Source organism: Poecile atricapillus, chromosome 4 (genome assembly GCF_030490865.1).
Source record: "Poecile atricapillus isolate bPoeAtr1 chromosome 4, bPoeAtr1.hap1, whole genome shotgun sequence".
NCBI classification, from domain to species: Eukaryota; Metazoa; Chordata; class Aves; order Passeriformes; family Paridae; genus Poecile; species Poecile atricapillus.
Window position 1 is genome coordinate 75,348,469 of NC_081252.1, and position 19,108 is coordinate 75,367,576.

At 51.7% G+C, this 19,108-nt stretch overlaps 1 protein-coding gene across 3 annotated transcripts in view; it reads right to left on the minus strand.

Moving 5' to 3' along the window:
* Positions 1–19,108, minus strand: part of EXOC6B (exocyst complex component 6B) — a 282,178-nt gene that overhangs the window by 13,124 nt on the left and 249,946 nt on the right. Inside the window, exon 22 of one of the 3 annotated variants that reach the window (XM_058837778.1) lies at positions 11,864–11,890. The exons of the other annotated variants lie outside the window; for them this stretch is intronic. Coding sequence (XP_058693761.1) covers positions 11,879–11,890 — 12 coding nt within the window. The 3' untranslated portion in view covers positions 11,864–11,878. Of the gene's footprint in view, positions 1–11,863; positions 11,891–19,108 lie in introns of those variants that run through there. 3 annotated transcript variants of the gene reach the window in all.

Below are 19,108 nucleotides of genomic sequence, written 5' to 3' on the forward strand. Positions count from 1 at the left end.
GCTTCCGCGGGGTTTGGCGGCTGCTGGGAGGAGTTGCATGGTTGTACAGGCTCAAAGGGAACCCCCACAACGCACCAAAGGACTCTTGCTGGTGGCCCCGGGAGGCTGAACGTGCCTCGGGCAAATCCCAAACAAAGCCTGAACGAGTTCTTGCCATGGAAAGTGCGCGGCCAGAGCATCCAGGGGCCAGGTAGCCCTTGGTGGGGAGGGGGAATAAAGAGCCAGGAGGAAAGGGATGGAGGGAGAAAGGAAATAAAAAGGTGAGGAAAAGGAAGGGGTTTAGAGAAGATGGATTTACAGCATTGGGAGTTGCTTTGGCAGAGGCTCAGGAGCAGTGCAGGAGCTCAGAGGGACACGGAGCTGCTCCAGGGTTCTGGAGCCCCTCTGCTCTGGAGCCAGGCTGGGAGAGCTGGGAATGTTCCCCTGGAGAAGGGAAAAATCCAAGGAGGCTTGCAGGGCCTTGAAGGGGCTCCAGGAGAGCTGGAGAGGGACTGGGGACAAGGGCTGGAGGGACAGGAGCCAGGGAATGGCTTCCCACTGCCAGAGAAACTCCAGTGACCCGGAACCATCGGCAGCAGCTCTGCAGGAGCCCAGGTGCGCCCAGGTGGCCACGGTGGCCAGGGACACCTGGGCTGTGCCAGCTCTGGGGTGACAGCAGGGCCAGGGCAGTGCCTGTCCCCTGTGCTGGTGGCACCTCCAGTGCTGGGACAGCTCTGGAGAGCCCTGGAGGGGCTGGAGCGTGGCCAGGGAAGGGAATGGAGCTGGGAAGGGGCTGGAGAATCCCTGAGGGAGCTGGGAAGGGGCTGGAGAATTCCTGAGGGAGCTGGGAAGGGGCTGGAGAATTCCTGAGGGAGCTGGGAAGGGGCTGGAGAATTGCTGAGGGAGCTGGGAAGGGGCTGGAGAATTCCTGAGGGAGCTGGGAAGGGGCTCAGGCTGGAGCAAAGGAGGCTCAGGGGGAATTTCTGGCTCTGCACAAGTCCCTGGCAGGAGGGGACAGCCAGGGGGGATTTGGGATCTGCTCGCAGGGAACAGGGACAGGAGGAGAGGGAACGGCCTCAGGCCGGGCCAGGGCAAGCTCAGGTTGGACACTGGACAATTTCCCTTCCTGGAAAGGGCTGTCCAACCTGGTGGAGCCCCCATCCCTGGAAGGATTTGAAGGATGTGGCACTTGGGGACATGGGACAGCGGTGGCCTTGGCAGCGCTGAAGAAAGGCTTGGATCTCCGAGCGCTTTTCCAGCCTTATTGATTCCACGACTCCCAAGGCTCCCACCTTGGCCTGGACCTTCCCGGAGCGCTCACAGAGCCAGACCACCCCCAGGTGGCTCCCGACAGTGACGGATGGGCTGTGTATTTTCCACCTCTTTGCCCACATCCATCTTTTTTGGCTCGGCAGGTCCGAGGACGGCTGGGGCCGGCACCTTTGGCCCCGGCTGCCGGCCGCGCTCCGGAGGGGAGAGGTCCTGCAGGAGGAAGCCCGAAGGCTCAGGGAGAGTTGCCTCCAGACGATTTATCTGTCACATAAATGTGGTTTTATTGGTTTTACTGCTTCAACTTTTCACCTCTGCTGCTAAATCTGAACGGGCCGAGGGGAAAGGAAAAAAAGGGAAGAGGGAAAAAGCCGGCGGCGCGGGGCAGCCGCGGGGCTGCCGGGGGAGTTTCCAAATCAAATATGCAAATACCATTAATTCTTTAAACTGGAGTCTCCCTTTCAAGGCCATAAATCAAACTCGACAGCACATCCACTGGGGGTGGGAGGGGGGGAGAAGGAGAAGGAGAGGGGGGAAAGGGAAAAAAGAGGAGGGAAAATTAAGAGGAGCTTTCACCGCGACGATGTGGGAGTGGGATGAGATCAGGAAGCTGCAGACGTGCTCAGGGCGAGGGACCTGCAGCTTCCCCGGGTTCCTGGAACACCTCGAGCAGGAGCAGGGAGAGGTGCAGGCACAGCTTTATAAAAATGGAGAAGTGGAGGGTGGTTTGAATAAAACGCCAGGAAAAATGGTATTAAAAAACGCTAAAATTGGTTTTATACATATACAGGAACTTGTACCCAAATTGAAATGTGAAAGAATTAAACTGGGAGCCAGTTCCCAGCCCTGTCCCGGGTTCCCCTAGGAAAAACTTTCCCCCCATTTAATGGGATCACGGAATCGTTTAAACTGGAAAAGACCTTTCACATCATCAAACCCAACCACCGGCTCTACCTCAAAACCACTTCCTTTTCACCCCCCTTGCAACGTCACCACCTCAAAACTCTTCAAAAACGTCCTTTTTATCCAAGCAGACCAATTTTTATGCCCCTCACCTCAAGCATGGGGTGAGGGTGGCTGGAAGGTCCCCGCAGGAGGACACCAGGCCGTGGTTGGACTCCGTGTCCCCTTCCAGATGTGAAGGGGAGCAGGGACAGTTTGTTCCGTCTGACGACAGCGCGGAATCTGGATCGAATCCTCCCGGCCAGGCCAGGAGCACTGGAATGTGAATCCAAACTGATTCCAAACACGGTTTGCGAGCCCTGCCAGAGCTCCTGGAACCAGATCAAAGCCACCACCGGCGTTTGCGCGCTCGCGCCCGAGTCACAGTCGTGGAATCGTGGAATGGTTTGGGTGGGAAGGGACCCCAAAGCCCACCCAGATCCAACACCACGGGCAGGGACACCTTCCACTGTCCCAGGGTCCTCCAAGCCCCAGTGTCCAACTTTGGACATTTCCAGGGATGGGGCTGTGACTGCCCCACCTGACCCGGCATCCCCCAAAAGGGAATTGCACCAAAAGCTCCTGACCTGCAGGAAATTCCCACGGGAATGCACCAATTTTCCCAGGAAAAGGGATGGGATTTGACTGCATAAAGAGATATTCCCTCATTGTGGTTTTCCAGTCCTTTAGGGGTGGCTACCAGGACAAGGAGGAGGAGAAATGGAGCCACGTGGAGAAGACAAGTCAAAGGCTCCAAGGTGCCTCAGGAAAGGTTTGATCTCCACACAAGGAAGAAATTCCTTGGAGTGAGGCCCATCTTCCACTGGGACAACTTCCCCGTGGATGTGGTGGAGACCCCGCTGCCGGAGGTTTTTGGGATGCAGGGGACAGGGCTCCTTCCACCCATTCCTTCCCCACACCAGGTGGGACCAGATGAGCCCTCCAGGTCCCTCCTAACCAGGGTGGTTCTGTGATTCCATCCAAGGGAAAGAACTTCCCTCTGATCCACCTGCCAGGGGCAAGGCGGAGCACCGAGATGGATTTGGTGGGATGGGATGGGTTTGGAGTCCACTGTGATGGACTGGGGAGGATTTTCCTCTGCCAGCACCATCCCAGAAGATGAGAGGCTGCCAGCGTTGGTGGGAAACATTCCAGAAGTTTCCTTTTTGGAAAATGGATTGGACTAGTGGATCAGGTAGGGAAACCCAGAACACCTGGAATGCAGCAGTGGAAAAGGAATTCCATATTAATGGGATACCTGAGCACGGAGCCATCAACTCCCAACCACGGAGCTTTTCCAAAATCCACCTTCTGGATTGCCAAAATCAAAATCAGATTTTGATTTTCTTCAACAAAATCCTAAATTAGGATTTAGGATTCTTCAAATCAAGAATTGAAGAATTCAATTTCCTTCAACAAAAGCCTAAATTAAGGAATTCAGTCCTTGGTTCTCCAAGCACACCCACCTGGGTCGAGGTGGGGCGAGATCTTCCTTGTGGTGGGATTTTGGGGACACTCAGATCCCCTCGGGAGTGACAGCGATGCCATGTGGTTATGGCCAAGCTTTTGTGATGAGTTTGATGTCCCCAGAGCATGGAAAAGGATGAATTCCATCGGGTTTGGTGTTTTCCCAGCTGGAACCCTTCTGAGGTTCCAACTCCAGCGTCCCTGAGTGCCCGCTCTGGTTTTCCATGGAAAAAGGAGGGAATATTTTCAGATCCAAGGTGAGAACAGCTCTCAAAAACTCCATCACCCCTCCTCATCCTCACAACCACAGTCTGATGTTCCTCTTCCCAGGGTTTCTCATACCTGGAACAACCTTTGACCCAACACCTTCCACAGACCAGCTTTGGTTTGGACAGGATCACACCCTGAACTGCTAAACCTCGGCAGAGATTTCCTTGAAGGAGCTCCTTTCCCTGCCTGAACACCACGGCTCCTCAGGAAAGGGGACAGCGAGGCCGCAGCTGTGTCCCACCTCCAGGAGGACGGAACATGCTCCAGTGGGATCAGGAAACAGACCCAGTCCTGCTGAGGACTTCCACAAAAGACACAAAACTACGGAAAACCAGTGGCAATTCCCAGTTTGCCCACATCCATAACCCATCCCACCACTGGGGGAGCAGCCCCTTCCACCATCCAGCAGGGACTTGTCACGGATTACAAAATCCCAAGGAGCTTCCAGCAGCAGCAGCAGCAGCCACGGACAAGCAGAGTCCAAATAATTTATTTTTGGGAGGTTTCAATTACGCCTCGTGGGAAAGGAATACTGAAAGAGAAAGAAATATTCCAAACCCCTGGGAAGATGTGGGGTTTGGACAATAGCGTTCCCAAAAAGAAAAGGCACCGGGAATTGGAACATGATGTTTGTTGTTGAATTGTGAAAGGCACTGAGGGGGAAATCGTGGCCTAAGTGAAAACAGGAGCAGATTTGTCACTGGTTTCACTGGAAAGGAGGATTTGCTCTGGGAATTGGTGATGGACAAGGAAAGGGATTAATGGAGTGCAGGGAAGGAAAATTTTAATTTAGGTGCTTCTCTAATTACCTGGATTTCTGGGAATTGCTACAGATCCAAGAGTCCTGCCTGGACCTCTGTGTGAGACACAACAACCACGAGTGACTCCTCCAGGCTTCCTGGAATGTCCCACCCAGGGATGTCCTCCTAGAGAGGGGAGAACCAACTCCAAGCTCCTCACCTCACATTTAACTGGGTTGATCTTGCAAGTTAAATTTAATTTTTTTTTTCTCTTTATATCTGCAAAAGTCAAACAGTTCCTGGATAAAAAACAAACAAACAAAAAAAAAAAAAAAAAGAAAAAAAAAAAGAGGAGAGGAATTTGGGAGGATTTATGGCAGCCAGGACAGTTTGTAATGGAGAGAGGTTTGAGGCCAACAAAACCCAAGTGTGTCCAGTCTGGATTATTTTCAGCTTCACATTATTGCCTGTTTATAGGTTGTTGTATTCCTGATAGCCCAGATTTCCAGGGAAAGGGCTCCACAAAACTTTCTTGCACGGAGACATCTCCCAGTTTTCCAGCTGCAAACATTCGCCCTTTATTAGGAGGAAAACCTCTGGCTTTCCACCTCTGCCTTTCCACCTGCTTTGAGACCACGCTGGAATTACGCAGGGTTGAGTTCTCCTCCCAGAGGAATTTCTTCCAACGGTCTCATTAGAAACTTTGCAGGTTTTACCTCAGAAAATTTGTATTTCTGAGCACCAGAGGAGACTGGAAGAGCTGGAAAAGGGGCTCAGCTGGGAAAGGGGCTCAGCCACGCTGGAATTACGCAGGGTTGACTTCTCCTCCTGGAGGAATTTCTTCCAAGGGTCTCATTAGAAACTTTGCAGGTTTTACCTCAGAAAATTCGTATTTCTGAGCACCAGGAGAGACTGGGAGAGCTGGGAAAGGGGCTCAGCCTGGGGAAAAGAGGGATCAGGGGGAACCTCCTGGCTCTGCACAACTCCCTGACAGGAGGGGACAGCCGGGGAGGGGATTTGGGATCTCATCCCAGGGAACAGGGACAGGAGGAGACGGAACAACCTCAAGCTGTGCCAGGTTGGATATTGGGAAGATTCCTTCCTGGAAAAGGCTGTCCGGTGGGGATGATGAGGATCAGCACCACGTGTGGGGTGACAGCCCTGGAAAGTCCCCCCAAGCCGTGCTCCAGGCCTGGCTTTAGTCACCCACTGGATCTTTGCCCGCAGGGAAAGCTGCGCTAAATTCTAGGGAAATCCCGAGTTTCTCTCACCCGCGGCACAGCCCTTGGAAAATAAAAAGAGCCAGGCCTGAAAATGATTTGGTGCAAAACCCCTGGGATTTCAATGCTTCGGGATCGAATTGTTCCCGGTGATAACTCCCGGGCAGGGGGATTTTATGGACGGCCATGGGAGCAAAAGCAAGCGGAGCTGCTGGATTTAGAGGCCGATTTGCACTCCTAAAAGCAATCCCTCGGACTCATCCCGCTCTCCAGGCAGGTTCAGGAGTTTTCAGGGAAGGCTGGGCCGGGAGACGGGCGGATTCCCACCCTCCGGACCCTCGGACGGCGCACGGGGACAATACTGGGCGGGAGCCAGGTGGAATGAAAGAGCCTCGGAAGAGCGTTCCGCAGGGAATTCCACTATTGAATAACACTTGGCTTTTCCATTGAACCGCCACAAAGGGGGATTCATTCCCGAGGCAAAGATGGCTCCTGCAGCAGCATCCCCTGGATCGGGTTCTGGTGGAGCTGCACCCCGCAAGGACGGAGCCGGGTAAACCCCCCGGGATCAGCATCCAGCGCCGTAGGGGAGAAATTCGGGATGTGGTGTCTGGAAAACGCTCAGGGTGCAGATAATTATCCTTAGGGGCTGTTCTGAAGGTGTTTCGGGGAGGAGAAGGTGGGTTTTGGAAAAGCTCCGTGGTTGGGGGTTGATGGCTCCGTGCTCAGGTATCCCGTTAATACGGAATTCCTTTTCCACAGGCATTCCAGGTGTTCACGGCCTTCTGGGATTCCCTGCCTGACCCACACGTCCAAATCATTGGCTCCACAGAAAATATTAAGAAATAACATGGAAAATCCCAATATTTCAGCAGCAGGAGATCCCTTAGTCAGGGAAGAGTGACCATGAGCACAAAAAAAGCACAAAATCCCTAAAAGCAGGAAAGGGGGTTCAGAGGGGAGAAAGCAGGAGTTGTCCAAATAAACCTACAGGGAACACCTCCAGCATCGTCCCAGCTGGGAAAAAATTATCCCAAAAAGGGGAAAAAAAATCACTTTAATGCCACTTTTCCAGGAGAGAGCATTCCCAACTCATTGACAGAGCAGTTTGGGGGCCAGGAGGGGTCGGTGCTGCCCCTCAGCTCCCGGCAGGTGACAGGTGACACCTTTTGGGACAGACAGAGCCCAGCAAGTGCCACCAGCACCGGGCTGGGACAGCCAGACCCGCTTTGAGGGGAGCAGGGATGGGTGAGCAGCAAATCCCGAGGATTCCTCCTTTCCTTGGTGTCAAAACCCCGTGAGATTTGTGATGTTTGAACCGAATCTCTCCTGTTATCCCCAAAAACCACCGGCACCACCTCCCTGAGCCCCACGGGGCCACGCGCTCCACGCTTCTCTTTCCTGTCACCACTCAGCTGATGCCAAATCCTCTGCGGAGTCGCATTTTTTCCTTGTGTTTACACGTTAAAAAAGGGGCTTAAAAAAATAAAAAAAAAAAAAAAAAAGGAAAAAAAGGAAAGGAAAAAAATAAAAAAAATAAAAAATAAAAAAAAAAAAAAAAAAAAAAAAAAAAGAAGAAGAAGGAGGTGACCTCTTGCTCACCCCGGGCGGGCTGCGAGGAGCCGCCGCTGCCTTCACCTCCGGCTGAACTTCCAGATTATCTCAGCCAAGATTCACCTTGCACTGAACTTGTACCCGGAGCACGGCACAGTCACGGAGCCCTGATTAAACACTGCGGCACCACGGGGCCATAAATTTATACATTTAATGAGGATTAGCGGCGCTTCCTCCCGCCCTCCTCGGGCTGGGGACCGATGGAAGCGCTGGGAAGCGCTCACCAACACGGCTTGGACATGGAAAAGCTGGGAATAAGCAGGAGATGAAGCAGCTCCTACGCTGGGAACACATGGAACCCGTGGCAAATCCCACGGGAGCGACCATGGAATGACCCACGGAGGGCTTGCAAGGGTTTTCCACGTGAAAAAGGCAGGAAAAAGGAGCAAGGCTGTGGGACACTGCGCTCCAGGAGCCCGTGGGTCCCTTCGCCCAGCAGGAAACCATCGGCAGGCCATGGCCTCCTAAACTCTGGCTGCCCTCTTCCCACCGAGCGCCGCATCCCAGCGCCGTCCTTTTCCAGGACGGACGCGTGACGGGAGGCAGCGGCAGCCGCCTCCTCCTCCTCCTCCTCCTCCTCCTCCTCCTCCTCGTCCTGTCCCAGCTGCCACGGAGGGAACGGGAGAGCTCCACGCTCGCCGACGCCGGCCGGGGTCACTTGGCCGCGCCAGGGGAGAACGTCTGGGCGGCGAAATGGATCCGCTCAAGTTCAAGTGCTTGGAATGCCTCCCTCCTTTTTTTTTTTTTTTTTTTTTTCCTTTTTTTTTTTTTAAACTAATACATCCCTGCTTTTCCTGATAACTTCCTCCTTTCCCTCGGAGGTTTTGTTTAGCAGATCCATTGTTCTCGGCCAGCCTTGCCCTGGGGTCCAATTTGAGAGCGTTCTCATTTTTCCCCCCTATGTAACCGATGCTTATTTCTTTAAGCTCCACTGTAAACACAAAGCACACGGCACAGCCCCGGCCCGGCTTTGCAGGAGGCAGCCTCAGCCCTGGAACTGCTTCTCCGTGGGGTTTTTTTTATTGGAAACAAAAGGATTGGGTCTCCTTGCTCCAAGGAGTCAAACACCTGCAGGATGCAGGAACCCGCGGGTGGTCCAGTGGCTCCGTGACCCTCTTCTGCTTCCAGAAATGTGGCTTTGCTAATTAGAGGTGTCTTGGTCGTTCATTAGGGGTGGGGGTTGAGGCAGCAGGACCCGTTGGAGGTGGCCTGGAGGTCCTTGGGGTGCTGGGGGTGCAGGAGGAGCCACCAGGGTGTCCCCTGGGAGGGAAAGCACAGGGGGACAAATAAACAGGAATATAAAATAAATCCTTGGAAGTGGTGAGAGCATCTTGGATGGTCCCGGGGACACGGCAGGAGATGGGGATTTGGGAAGGGTGGGTGGCCAGGCCACCACTGACCCCTGTCCCCAAGTGCCACCTCCACAGGGCTTTGAAATCCCCCCAGGATATGGGAACTCCAAACCTCCCTGGGCACTTCCAAGGCCTGACCACCCTTTCCATGGAGGAATTCCTGCCGGAATTCCTGCCCTGGCCCAGCCTGAGGCCGTTCCCTCTCCTCCTGTCCCTGTTCCCTGACAGCAGAACCTGACCCCCCTGGCTGTCCCCTCCTGCCAGGGACTTGTGCAGAGCCAGAAATTCCCCCTGAGCCTCCTTTGCTCCAGCCTGAGCCCCTTCCCAGCTCCCTCAGGAATTCTCCAGCCCCTTCCCAGCTCCCTCAGGAATTCTCCAGCCCATCCCAGCTCCCTCAGGAATTCTCCAGCCCCTTCCCAGCTCCCTCAGGAATTCTCCAGCCCCTTCCCAGCTCCCTCAGGAATTCTCCAGCCCCTTCCCAGCTCCTAGGAAAGGTTTCCCAAGGTGGAAGTGTCCCAGGGCTTGGAGCACGCTGGGATAGGGAAGGTGAGGAATGGGGTGGAACCAGGTCCTTCAAGGTCCTTTCCCACCCAACCCATTCCATGATTCCACGGTAAAAGAGGAGGATTTAACATTCCTGCTCACTGCAGGTCTGCCTGGAAGCACAGCCAGCCTCTTCCCCCCTCCACAAACCTCCCCCACAGAGAAAATCCCAAGTTCATTTGAACCTGTTCCCTTTTTGGTGGATCTGAACCATCTCAGAACTTGGAATTTGCAAGGAACAAAAGTGCGGAGTCAGAAACTCCGGCAGAGAAGGTGCCACACTTTTGGCAACCTGGAAAAAACTCCTGGAAACCCAAATCCGGCTCCTAGTTAATTACAAGCCCCAAATCCTGCAGGACACACATTCCCGGGGTTGAAATGATGCTGAGCAGGAGCTGAGGCAGGATTTGATCCCGCGGCTGCGTCCGCCAGACGGCCCCGGGCACGGGGAGCCCCGGCAGGATTTATGGATATTTGCTGGAGATAAAAGCAACCCAAGAAGCTCTGGGAAACAAAAGCCAAGGCTTTTTCCTTGGAGTGTCACAGTAACCCCTGGACGGCCCCGCGCTCATTGTCACAGCCCTGGAAAGGTACAAACAAAAGCAGCTTTGGGTGCCAAGAGCTGGAGCAGGAGGGAGAGGAGCGGCCCCGTGGCCGCAAAATTCCCTTTGCGGTCACTTCCAGGGCAGAAATCCCGGGAAGAGACGGTTGAGGATGTGCACGAGGAGTTGTCTCCCCACTCCAAAGCGATTCCCAGGAGGAAAAGGCGATAGGGGGGGAGAGTGGAGTGATGGGATTGGGGAATTCGACATCAGGGTGGTGATGGGGGAAGAACAAAAAGTCGCTTTTGGGGTTAAAAAAGGGCTTTAAGGATTTTAATGGGGATGGAAAGGGGTTTGGGGTAGGAGTGGTTCCCAAAAAAATGGGATTGGATCCCAAAATTGCTGTCCTGGTTATGGGAAGGTTGCACAGGTGTTCCCTAAATCTGGTGCTCCTCCTGCCTCAAAGATCAGCAGCACCTCCAGGGAGGCTGTTTTCCAGAATTCTGGGGAATTTGAAATAGGAGAAAACTGCTCTGGGGAGGTTGGAGTAAAGTGGAAGGGGGGAAAAGGGAGAAAAATGAAAATAAAGGAAAAGGTGGAAAAGAATGGAAAAGAAACAAAAAAGGAGAAAAAAGGTAGAAAAAAGAAAGTAAAGGGGAAAAAAGATAAAGAAAGAAGGGAAAAGAAAGCAAGAAAAAGAAAATAAAGAGAAAGAAGAGAAAAGAAAGAAAAAGGAAGAAGAAAAGCAAGAAGGAAAAGAAGGAAAAAAAAAAAGAAAAAGAAAAAGAAAAGTTAAAAACAAAAAAAAAGAAACAAGGAAATTAAAGAAAGAGAAATGAAAGGGGAAAAAAGAAGGAAAGAGAGGAAAAGGGAAAAAAGGGAAATAAATTAGAATTTAAGAAAGGAAAAGAAGGAAAAAGGGGAAAAGAGAAGACAGGAAATAAAAATAATAGAAATGAAAAAATACAAAGAAATTTAATGCAGATGGAATTTCAGAGGAGGATTTGCAAAGCAGATCCAAACTCATCCACGGAACCCTCACCTGACAACTGGATTTGGGTACCAGAGTCTGGGATCTGTCCCTGGAATTTGGGCAATGGAATCAGAGACCTGTCATTGGGATTTCAGCAATGGAATCAGGGATTTGTCCCTGGAATTTGGGCAATGGAATCAGGGATCTGTCCCTGGAATTTGGGCAATGGAATCCGGGATCTGTCCCTGGGATTTGGGCAATGGAATCAGGGATTTGTCCCTGGAATTTGGGCAATGGAATCAGGGATCTGTCATTGGGATTTCAGCAATGGAATCAGGGATTTATCCCTGGAATTTGGGCCCTGGAATCAAAGATCTGTCATTGGGATTTAGGCATGGGAATCCGGGATCTGCCACCTGGATTTGGGCACCGAACTCCCGGTTCTGGGTCTGACAGAGCCATCAACTCCCACCTCCTCCTTCCTCCACCGACGGCCGGAACGCTCCAAACCCAGCAAGGCCCCTCCAGGATTTCTCCAACTCACGTGACCTCGGTGAATTCACCCTAAACTGAGCCCAGCTCATCTTTAAGCCCAGCCTAAGCAGCCTCTGTAAGCCAAACCCCCTTTTCAGGGCATTTTCCACCCAAAGCGAGGCCCGTGTGTTTCCATCGCGGTTCCGTTGCCTCATTCCCCTCTTCCCAGCGCGTTTTCCTGGCAGGAAGGAGCAGCGGCCGGGCCAAGCCGTCTGCTGGCCCTTCCCTGAGCTCCAACAGCGGTGTTGGAGACAAATAAATTTGTCTTTATTTACCCCAAAACGTGTTTATTTTCTCCTTCCCTTTTAATTTCATTATTGTTTGATAGGAACATAAAGCAGAAGCCCCGATCGATGCCAGAGGCTCCCAACCCAAGAGTTCCTTGGAAACTTCCTTGGGGTTGTCGGAACATTTCTGAGGGGTTATGAACTCCTTAAACAAACAGCTGAGGTCATTGTTAGTCACAAAAAGGGAAAAGAAAGGAAAAAAAAAAAAAAAAAAAAAAAAGAAAAAGGGAATAATTTCAGGAAATAAAAAAAAGCAGGATTAAAGTTACAGCCCGGAGCTGCTCCCAGAGAAAGGAGCTGGGATGGGGGATGGCAAAATCCACGGCAAAAACATCAAGGAGCCCTGAGCCTGGCACTGGTTTTCCAGCTGCCATTCCAAACCTCCCTCTTCCGTGCTTTTAGGATGTCAAATCCTCATCAAATCCTTCTCCCGGGACTCAGAGATCCCAACCCCGATTCCAAGGGTACTGTCCAGGGAACAGGAACTTTTGGTGGCGATTTTGGTGGCCTTCCAACCTCCGGATGGGATGGGACAGGAGCAATTCCAGGGGAATGGGAATGGGAATGGGAATGGGAATGGGAATGGGAAGGGAAGGGAAGGGAAGGGAAGGGAAGGGAAGGGAAGGGAAGGGAAGGGAAGGGAAGGGAAGGGAAGGGAAGGGAAGGGAAGGGAAGGGAAGGGAAGGGAAGGGAAGGGAAGGGAAGGGAAGGGAAGGGAAGGGAAGGGAAGGGAAGGGAAGGGAAGGGAAGGGAAGGGAAGGGAAGGGAAGGGAAGGGAAGGGAAGGGAAGGGAAGGGAAGGGAAGGGAAGGGAAGGGAAGGGAAGGGAAGGGAAGGGAAGGGAAGGGAAGGGAAGGGAAGGGAAGGGAAGGGAAGGGAAGGGAAGGGAAGGGAAGGGAAGGGAAGGGAAGGGAAGGGAAGGGAAGGGAAAGGTCCATCAGACCCATTGGATGCAGGGGGGATCCTATCAAAGGACACATGGATACAACACCTGGATATCCATAAATTCAGGCACAGGAAAGGAGAGGGATCTGACCACGTTAGAAAAGCAAAGGAGAGAGGGCTCTTATCGCACAAACTCACAGTCACAAGGAAGAGTCTGCTTGAATGCCTCTACCCCTTCCCGTGTCCTGATCCACATGGGATGGAATTCCATCCATCCCAGAGGCCCCACTGGTCCCATTTCCAATACCAGGGACACCACAATTCCCACTGGGCAGGGTTGATACCACCCCTGGGAGTGCCTGGGAGGTTTGGAGATCCTGGAGCTCTGCTGGGATCCCGGGAAGGACGGGATCCTCTTCCTACCCCCAGCAGATCCAGCTGGGACATCCCAAATCTCCAATCCCAGGATAAGTTGGATGCACGGAGTTCCCTGCACCCCTGGAAACTCCATGGAGCGGAGAAACTCCTGTTTTCTCCTGCTGCTGATCCCTCCTCGCTGCTAACAAGGCTCTCTCCCAGCCTCATTTCTCATTCCTGCTTTCTCCCGCTTTTCTTCCGCCTTTGTGCCTCCCCTCTCTGTGCCTGATCCTCTTTTTTCCTTAAAAAAAATCCCCCTTTTCTGCACAGCCCCCAAACCCCCCGAGCCTGCCCAGACAGAAACATGAATAAAATACAGAGGGAATTCAAAAAGAGAGGGAAAATTAAAAATAAATAAAAGCCAAGCCATCTCCTGGCAGGTGCTGAACTCTCCTTGTGCTCCAAGAGGAATTTTTCATGACATCCCATCACTTATTTAGGCTGTGGCTCCGTGACCTCCAGCATTTCCCTGCATTCCAACGAGGCATCGGCAGCTCCTCTGCCCACCTAAATCCCAACCCAGACCCGGGATGGGCAAAAAAGCCTCCAGGAAAGCCAGGAAAGAAGGAATATTTAAAGTATCGATTGTACGACTGATCAATGGGAATGCTGAGTTTAGGAAAAACACAAAGGAAAAGGGAAAATCCTTGTGGATGGAGAAGATGTGGAGGGAATGTCAGTGGAAGTGGGAATCCAACGGGTTTTTAATCCTCTGCTTGGCCTGATGCCGAAAGCGGCGGGGAAAAGATGGGATGGGCAAGAGGGAAAAGCAAAGCTGCTTTAAAATCATGGAAATATGGAATTGTTTGGGTTGGAAAAGATCCTTCAGAGCATGGAGTCCAACCATTCCCTGCACTGCCAAGGCCACCGCTGCTCCACGTCCCCAAGTGCCACATCCACAGGGCTGGGAATGGACATTCCACCACTTCCAGGGGCGGTTCCGGTGCTTGGCCACCTTTTCCATGAGGAAATTTCCCTAATTCCAACCTAAACCCCCCCAGTACGACTTGAGGCCGTTTCTCCTCATTCTGTCCCTGGTTCCCCGGGAGCAGAGCCTGATTCCAACCTGGATTCACCTCCGTGGCATCCCAGAGAACCTCTCAGACCCAGGGACGGAGCTGCCCTGGCGGAGCTGAGCCCTGAAATGCTCCAGGAAATAAAGAGGAGCAAATAAAGCCCAGGAAATACGAAAAAAAGAAGAGGAAATAAAACCCAAGAAATAAAGATGAGCAAATAAAACTCAGATCTGATCTCGGAGATGCTGAAAGTCAGCAGGTTCATTAAGAAATAAATTAATTAGAGGCCATGGGAATTGAGGGTTAAGTGGTTTCCAGAGTCATCCTGGGGCTCCTAAAATCCACCAAGCCCCGAGATAAAGAAGTGCTCAGTGAACAGCAAATTAAACGGTTGAGGTTTTATCTAAATTTATATCTTGTGATCATCCCTGATCCAGGGACGGGCCAACCTCATCCCATCTGAACCTGGTCCCATCTGGGGAATTCCCTTCCTGCAGGATTCTCGGGAAGAACCGGGTGTGAGCCCCTCTCCAGGGGCTGGACTCCCCCTTCTCTCCAATTTCCATTGACTGGAGTTGATCCAATTGATCAATTGATCAATGACATTGATCCAATTTCCAGGAACTGGAGTAACTTCAGAGCCCCCCACCCTTGGTGGGATTGCAGTGAACTCCAGACTGGGAGGAGCTGGGAGGGAAAAGCAGGGGCCAAGCTCCCAGGCCTCGTGAGCTGGGATCTCCATTCCCTTTGGAAAGGATTAGGTGGGATATAGGATTAGATTGGATGGATTGCATTGTGTTACACCTAAAAATGATACAGAACTTCATGTGGTTATAGATGATATTGGATAATGGTGTTTATGGGGTTTATTATCTTATAAACTTGTTATACGTTATATGTTATAGACATGGAATCATGGAATCATGGAATCATGGAATCATGGAAAGGGTTGGGTGGGAAGGGACCGTAAATCCCATCCATTCCCACCCCATCCATGGGCAGGGACAGCTCCCACAATCCCATTGGGATCCAATCCCAATGTCCAACCTGGCCTTGGGCAGTGCCAGGGATCCAGGGTCAGCCCCAGCAAAGCTGGGAATTGCAGAATCCCAGGCAGGAATTCCTTGCCAAGATCCCAGCCCAATCTCCCCTTTCCCTTGGGAAGCCATTCCCTGGCTCCTGTCCCTGCAGCCCTTGGCCCCAGTCCCTCTCCAGCTCTCCTGGAGCCCCTGCAGGGACTCTCAGCATTCCCTGCATTTTGCCCTTCTCCAGGGGAACATTCCCAGCTCTCCCAGCCTGGCTCCAGAGCAGAGGGGCTCCAGCCCTGGAGCAGCTCCGGGGCCTCCTCTGGACTCTCTCCAGCAGCTCCACGTCCTCCTGCTCTTGGCCCCGGGGCTGGGGCAGCTCTGCAGGTGGGGCCTGACCTGAGGGGCTCCGGGACACAATTCCCACCTTTCCTTTGGGATCAGCCCAGGGCTGGGGGGGTCTGGGCTGGGCTGTTCCAGCCTCATCCACATCCCAAATCCTTCTCAATCTCAGCATCCCAAATTCTTCTACCTGGACTTGCCACAGCTGCAGACTCAGCCACTGAGACAGATTTATTGCAATAATTAGCCGTAATTAACACCTGGGATCAGAAACTGGATGAATCCCATTTCTAATACATTTTTTTTAGGAACAACTTCCTTGAAATCAGCAGGAAAAAAATGGAAAAACCCCAAATTCATCTGAAAGGAGTCACTAGGAATGTGAGCGAGGCCGGAGTTACGGATGTGGACGAGGGTCTGAGCCATCCTTTGAGGCTCATGGAAGTGGAAGGGAAGGAATCTTCCCTGCCCGGCTCCTGCCTCTCGTTTCTCTGCCCCCCAAGGCTCCAGCTGGGAATTTCCAATGGAATTGCAGCACGGAGCCCTTTGTGTAGGGAACGTCTGGTGGGAACGGCCTTTTTCAAATTAACCTGGAATTCGGGCAGAAAAGCTCCATGTGTTTCTGTTTCCTTAGGGAAGGACATTTGGAAAGGGAAGAACACTCGGGGAGGGAGATGGGGCTGAGCTGGCAGGGATGAGGGATGGCCGGGAAACTGGGATCTCCTCCTGCAAACAGCATTGGAATTCCTCTGGGAATGGCTTCGTTCTCCAGGGAGTTCATCAAGTCCTTCCATGGCTCAGGGCTGCTCCTGCACCCATCCCTCCCTCATCCCCCTCCCTCCCGATTGCCGATCCCGACTCCTCGTGGTCCCAAAGTTGGATTTGGGGGCCTTGGAGGCCTTTCCCAAGGGAATGATTCCATGATTTTGAGATGAAATGGTTCTCCTGCCTTCCCAGCTCCTTCCTCTACGAGTTAATTCCTCAGGAAAATGAGGCTTTCCTGGATATTTTTAATTTTGTTTAATACCTAAAAGGGTCAATCTTTTCCTGGGAATGGGAATGGGAATGGGAATGGGAATGGGAATGGGAATGGGAAGGGAATGAGACCAGACTCCCTACAGATATCATTCCCAGGACAGGAACATTTCCCACTTCAAATATTTTAAAATACTGAGGGAAATATTGAAAAAATAGTGAAAAATACTGAAAAAAAATATTTTGAAAATATTGGAAAACAAAAAAAAAAAAAAAGAAAAAGAAAAATACTGGGAAAAAAGTTAAAATATTATAAAATATTGAAAAGCATTGAAAAAACCATTAAAAATATTGAAAGATACTGGAAGGTACTTGAAAATATTGAAAAAATATTGAAAAATATTGGAAAAGAAAGCTGAAGCATTATAAAATATTGAAAAGCATTGAAAAAATATCGAAAAATATTGGAAAAATTTGGAAAACAGATTGAAAAAGATGCCCAGCAAATCCACCGTGCATCTTCAACAATCCAACCCTTCTCCAACCCGGCTCCCTCTGCCTCTTGGAAGCCGCTTCCCTCCCCACTGTTTTTTGGGATCCACACTTATTATTCTTCCTCTCCTCTCCTTTGTTATCACTCTGCTCTCTCCCTCCAGGCTTTTCCTCAGCCCTGTTGCTTAATTTTTCTAATCCCTGCCCCTCGGAGGGAGGAAGCCGTCCTGTTTTCCTTATTAATCAGAAATCTCTGGCGCTGACTGCAAGGAAAGGCTCCAGGAGCATGGAACGTTTCGGTTCAGCGCATTCCATCACAACAGAGCTACCAGCACGGAGAGCCCGCCGAGCCCGGAGATTTTCCCTGGAATTGCCTCCCAGGAGCGCGGCCCGGGAAAAGGGGGTTGGGTTTTTAGGAGCCACCAAAATCCCTCAAAAGTGCCGGGTGGGATGTGGGGCTGAAGGCTGGGAGGTGTGGGGGAAGTGGAGTGGTGTTTCCAGCTGGATTTTGGATATCCACTGGAATGGGGTTGGGAAGGGAGTCCATGAGCACCAGCCCACTGTGTCTGCTGGGAAACTCCTACCAGGATGGGATTATCCCGCTCTCCCGAGATCCCACCTGGAATTCTGTGTCCAGGTATGGTGTCCCCAGCACAGGAAGGACAAGGAACTGCTGGAGAGAGTCCAGAGAAGGGTCAGGAAGAGTGGAGCTCTCCAGGCTGGGAGAGCTGGGAATGTTCCCCTGGAGAAGGGCAAAATGCAGGGAATGCTGAGAGTCCCTGCAGGGGCTCCAGGAGAGCTGGAGAGGGACTGGGGCCAAGGGCTGCAGGGACAGGAGCCAGGGAATGGCTTCCCAAGGGAAAGGGGAGATTGGGCTGGGATCTTGGCAAGGAATTCCTGCCTGGGATTCTGCAATTCCCAGATTAACTGGGGCTGATCCCTGGATCCCTGGGAATGCCCAAGGCCAGGTTGGACCTTGGGATTGGATCCACCTGGGACAGCGGGAAGTATTAATTATGAGGCTTCCACATTCCCAGAGAGGTTTTCTCATCCAATGCCCCCCAAGTTCAGCCATCATCATCCATCCTCTCTTCCAGGACCACAAGAACATTCCATATTTTTATATTTTTTTTCCCAGAAGGTTCAGTACCTTCCCCACAGTGGATAAGAACAAGCTTGTGTAACTGGGCTCTCCACTGCTGAGGAATAAAATAATGGAAAGAGGAACTCCTGATGGAAGAGGAGAGAAACGAGGGATGGGGATGGAGATGATGGAGATGGACAATGATGGAATGATGGAGATGGGAAGAAGAGGAATATTTCCCTACCGACCCTGCAATGAGACTGAGACACCACAGCCCATAAACAGCAGAAATCAAGGTTTCTATTTACCTGTATCTATTTATATCTATTGATATCAAAATATCCATAAATCCCCATATCTGTCCCTACAGCCATCCCAAATCCCTCCAAAATTTAAGGGCTTAATAAAGGAGGAAAGACAAAAAAATCAGCATCCACATGAAGAGGGACAACCGAGGCACCGAGATATTCCTGGCTAAGAATTCCACCCATTCCCAAGGTGTGGGGCCTGAGTCCATCCAGAATCTTCCTAAAATAAAAAAATTATCCCATTTAATCTTATCAGCTCCTCAGGGGCACCATTCCTGTGCCCTGCAGAGACACCCCAAAAATTAAAGCCGTTTTCCCTACGGAATGCTGAGAGACAATCACGATTTTTCAAAGTTTGGATCCAAATCCTGGAAAATTTGGATTCTTCAGGATGGCAACAACAAACCCTGTCCCAGAGGTGCTTTGCTGCAGCTCCATTCAACAATTCCCTCCTCACCTCCTCCCTCTGCCATTTTCCTCCTGCGCCCAACCATTCCCAAACTCACCATTCCTGAGCCATCCCAAGCATTCCCAGCCATTCCCAAACTCACCATTCCTGAGCCTTCCCAGCCATTCCCAAACTCTCCATTCCTGAGCTTTCCCAGCCATTCCCAAACCCGCCATTCCCGAGCCTTCCCAGCCATTCCCAAACTTGTCATTCCTGAGCCTTCCCAGCCATTCCCAAACTCACCATTCCTGAGCCTTCCCAGCCATTCCCAAACTCTCCATTCCTGAGCTTTCCCAGCCATTCCCAATTTCCCATTCCCAAGCCATCCCAGCCATTCCCAAACTTGCCATTCCTGAGCCTTGCCAGCCATTCCCAAACTCACCAT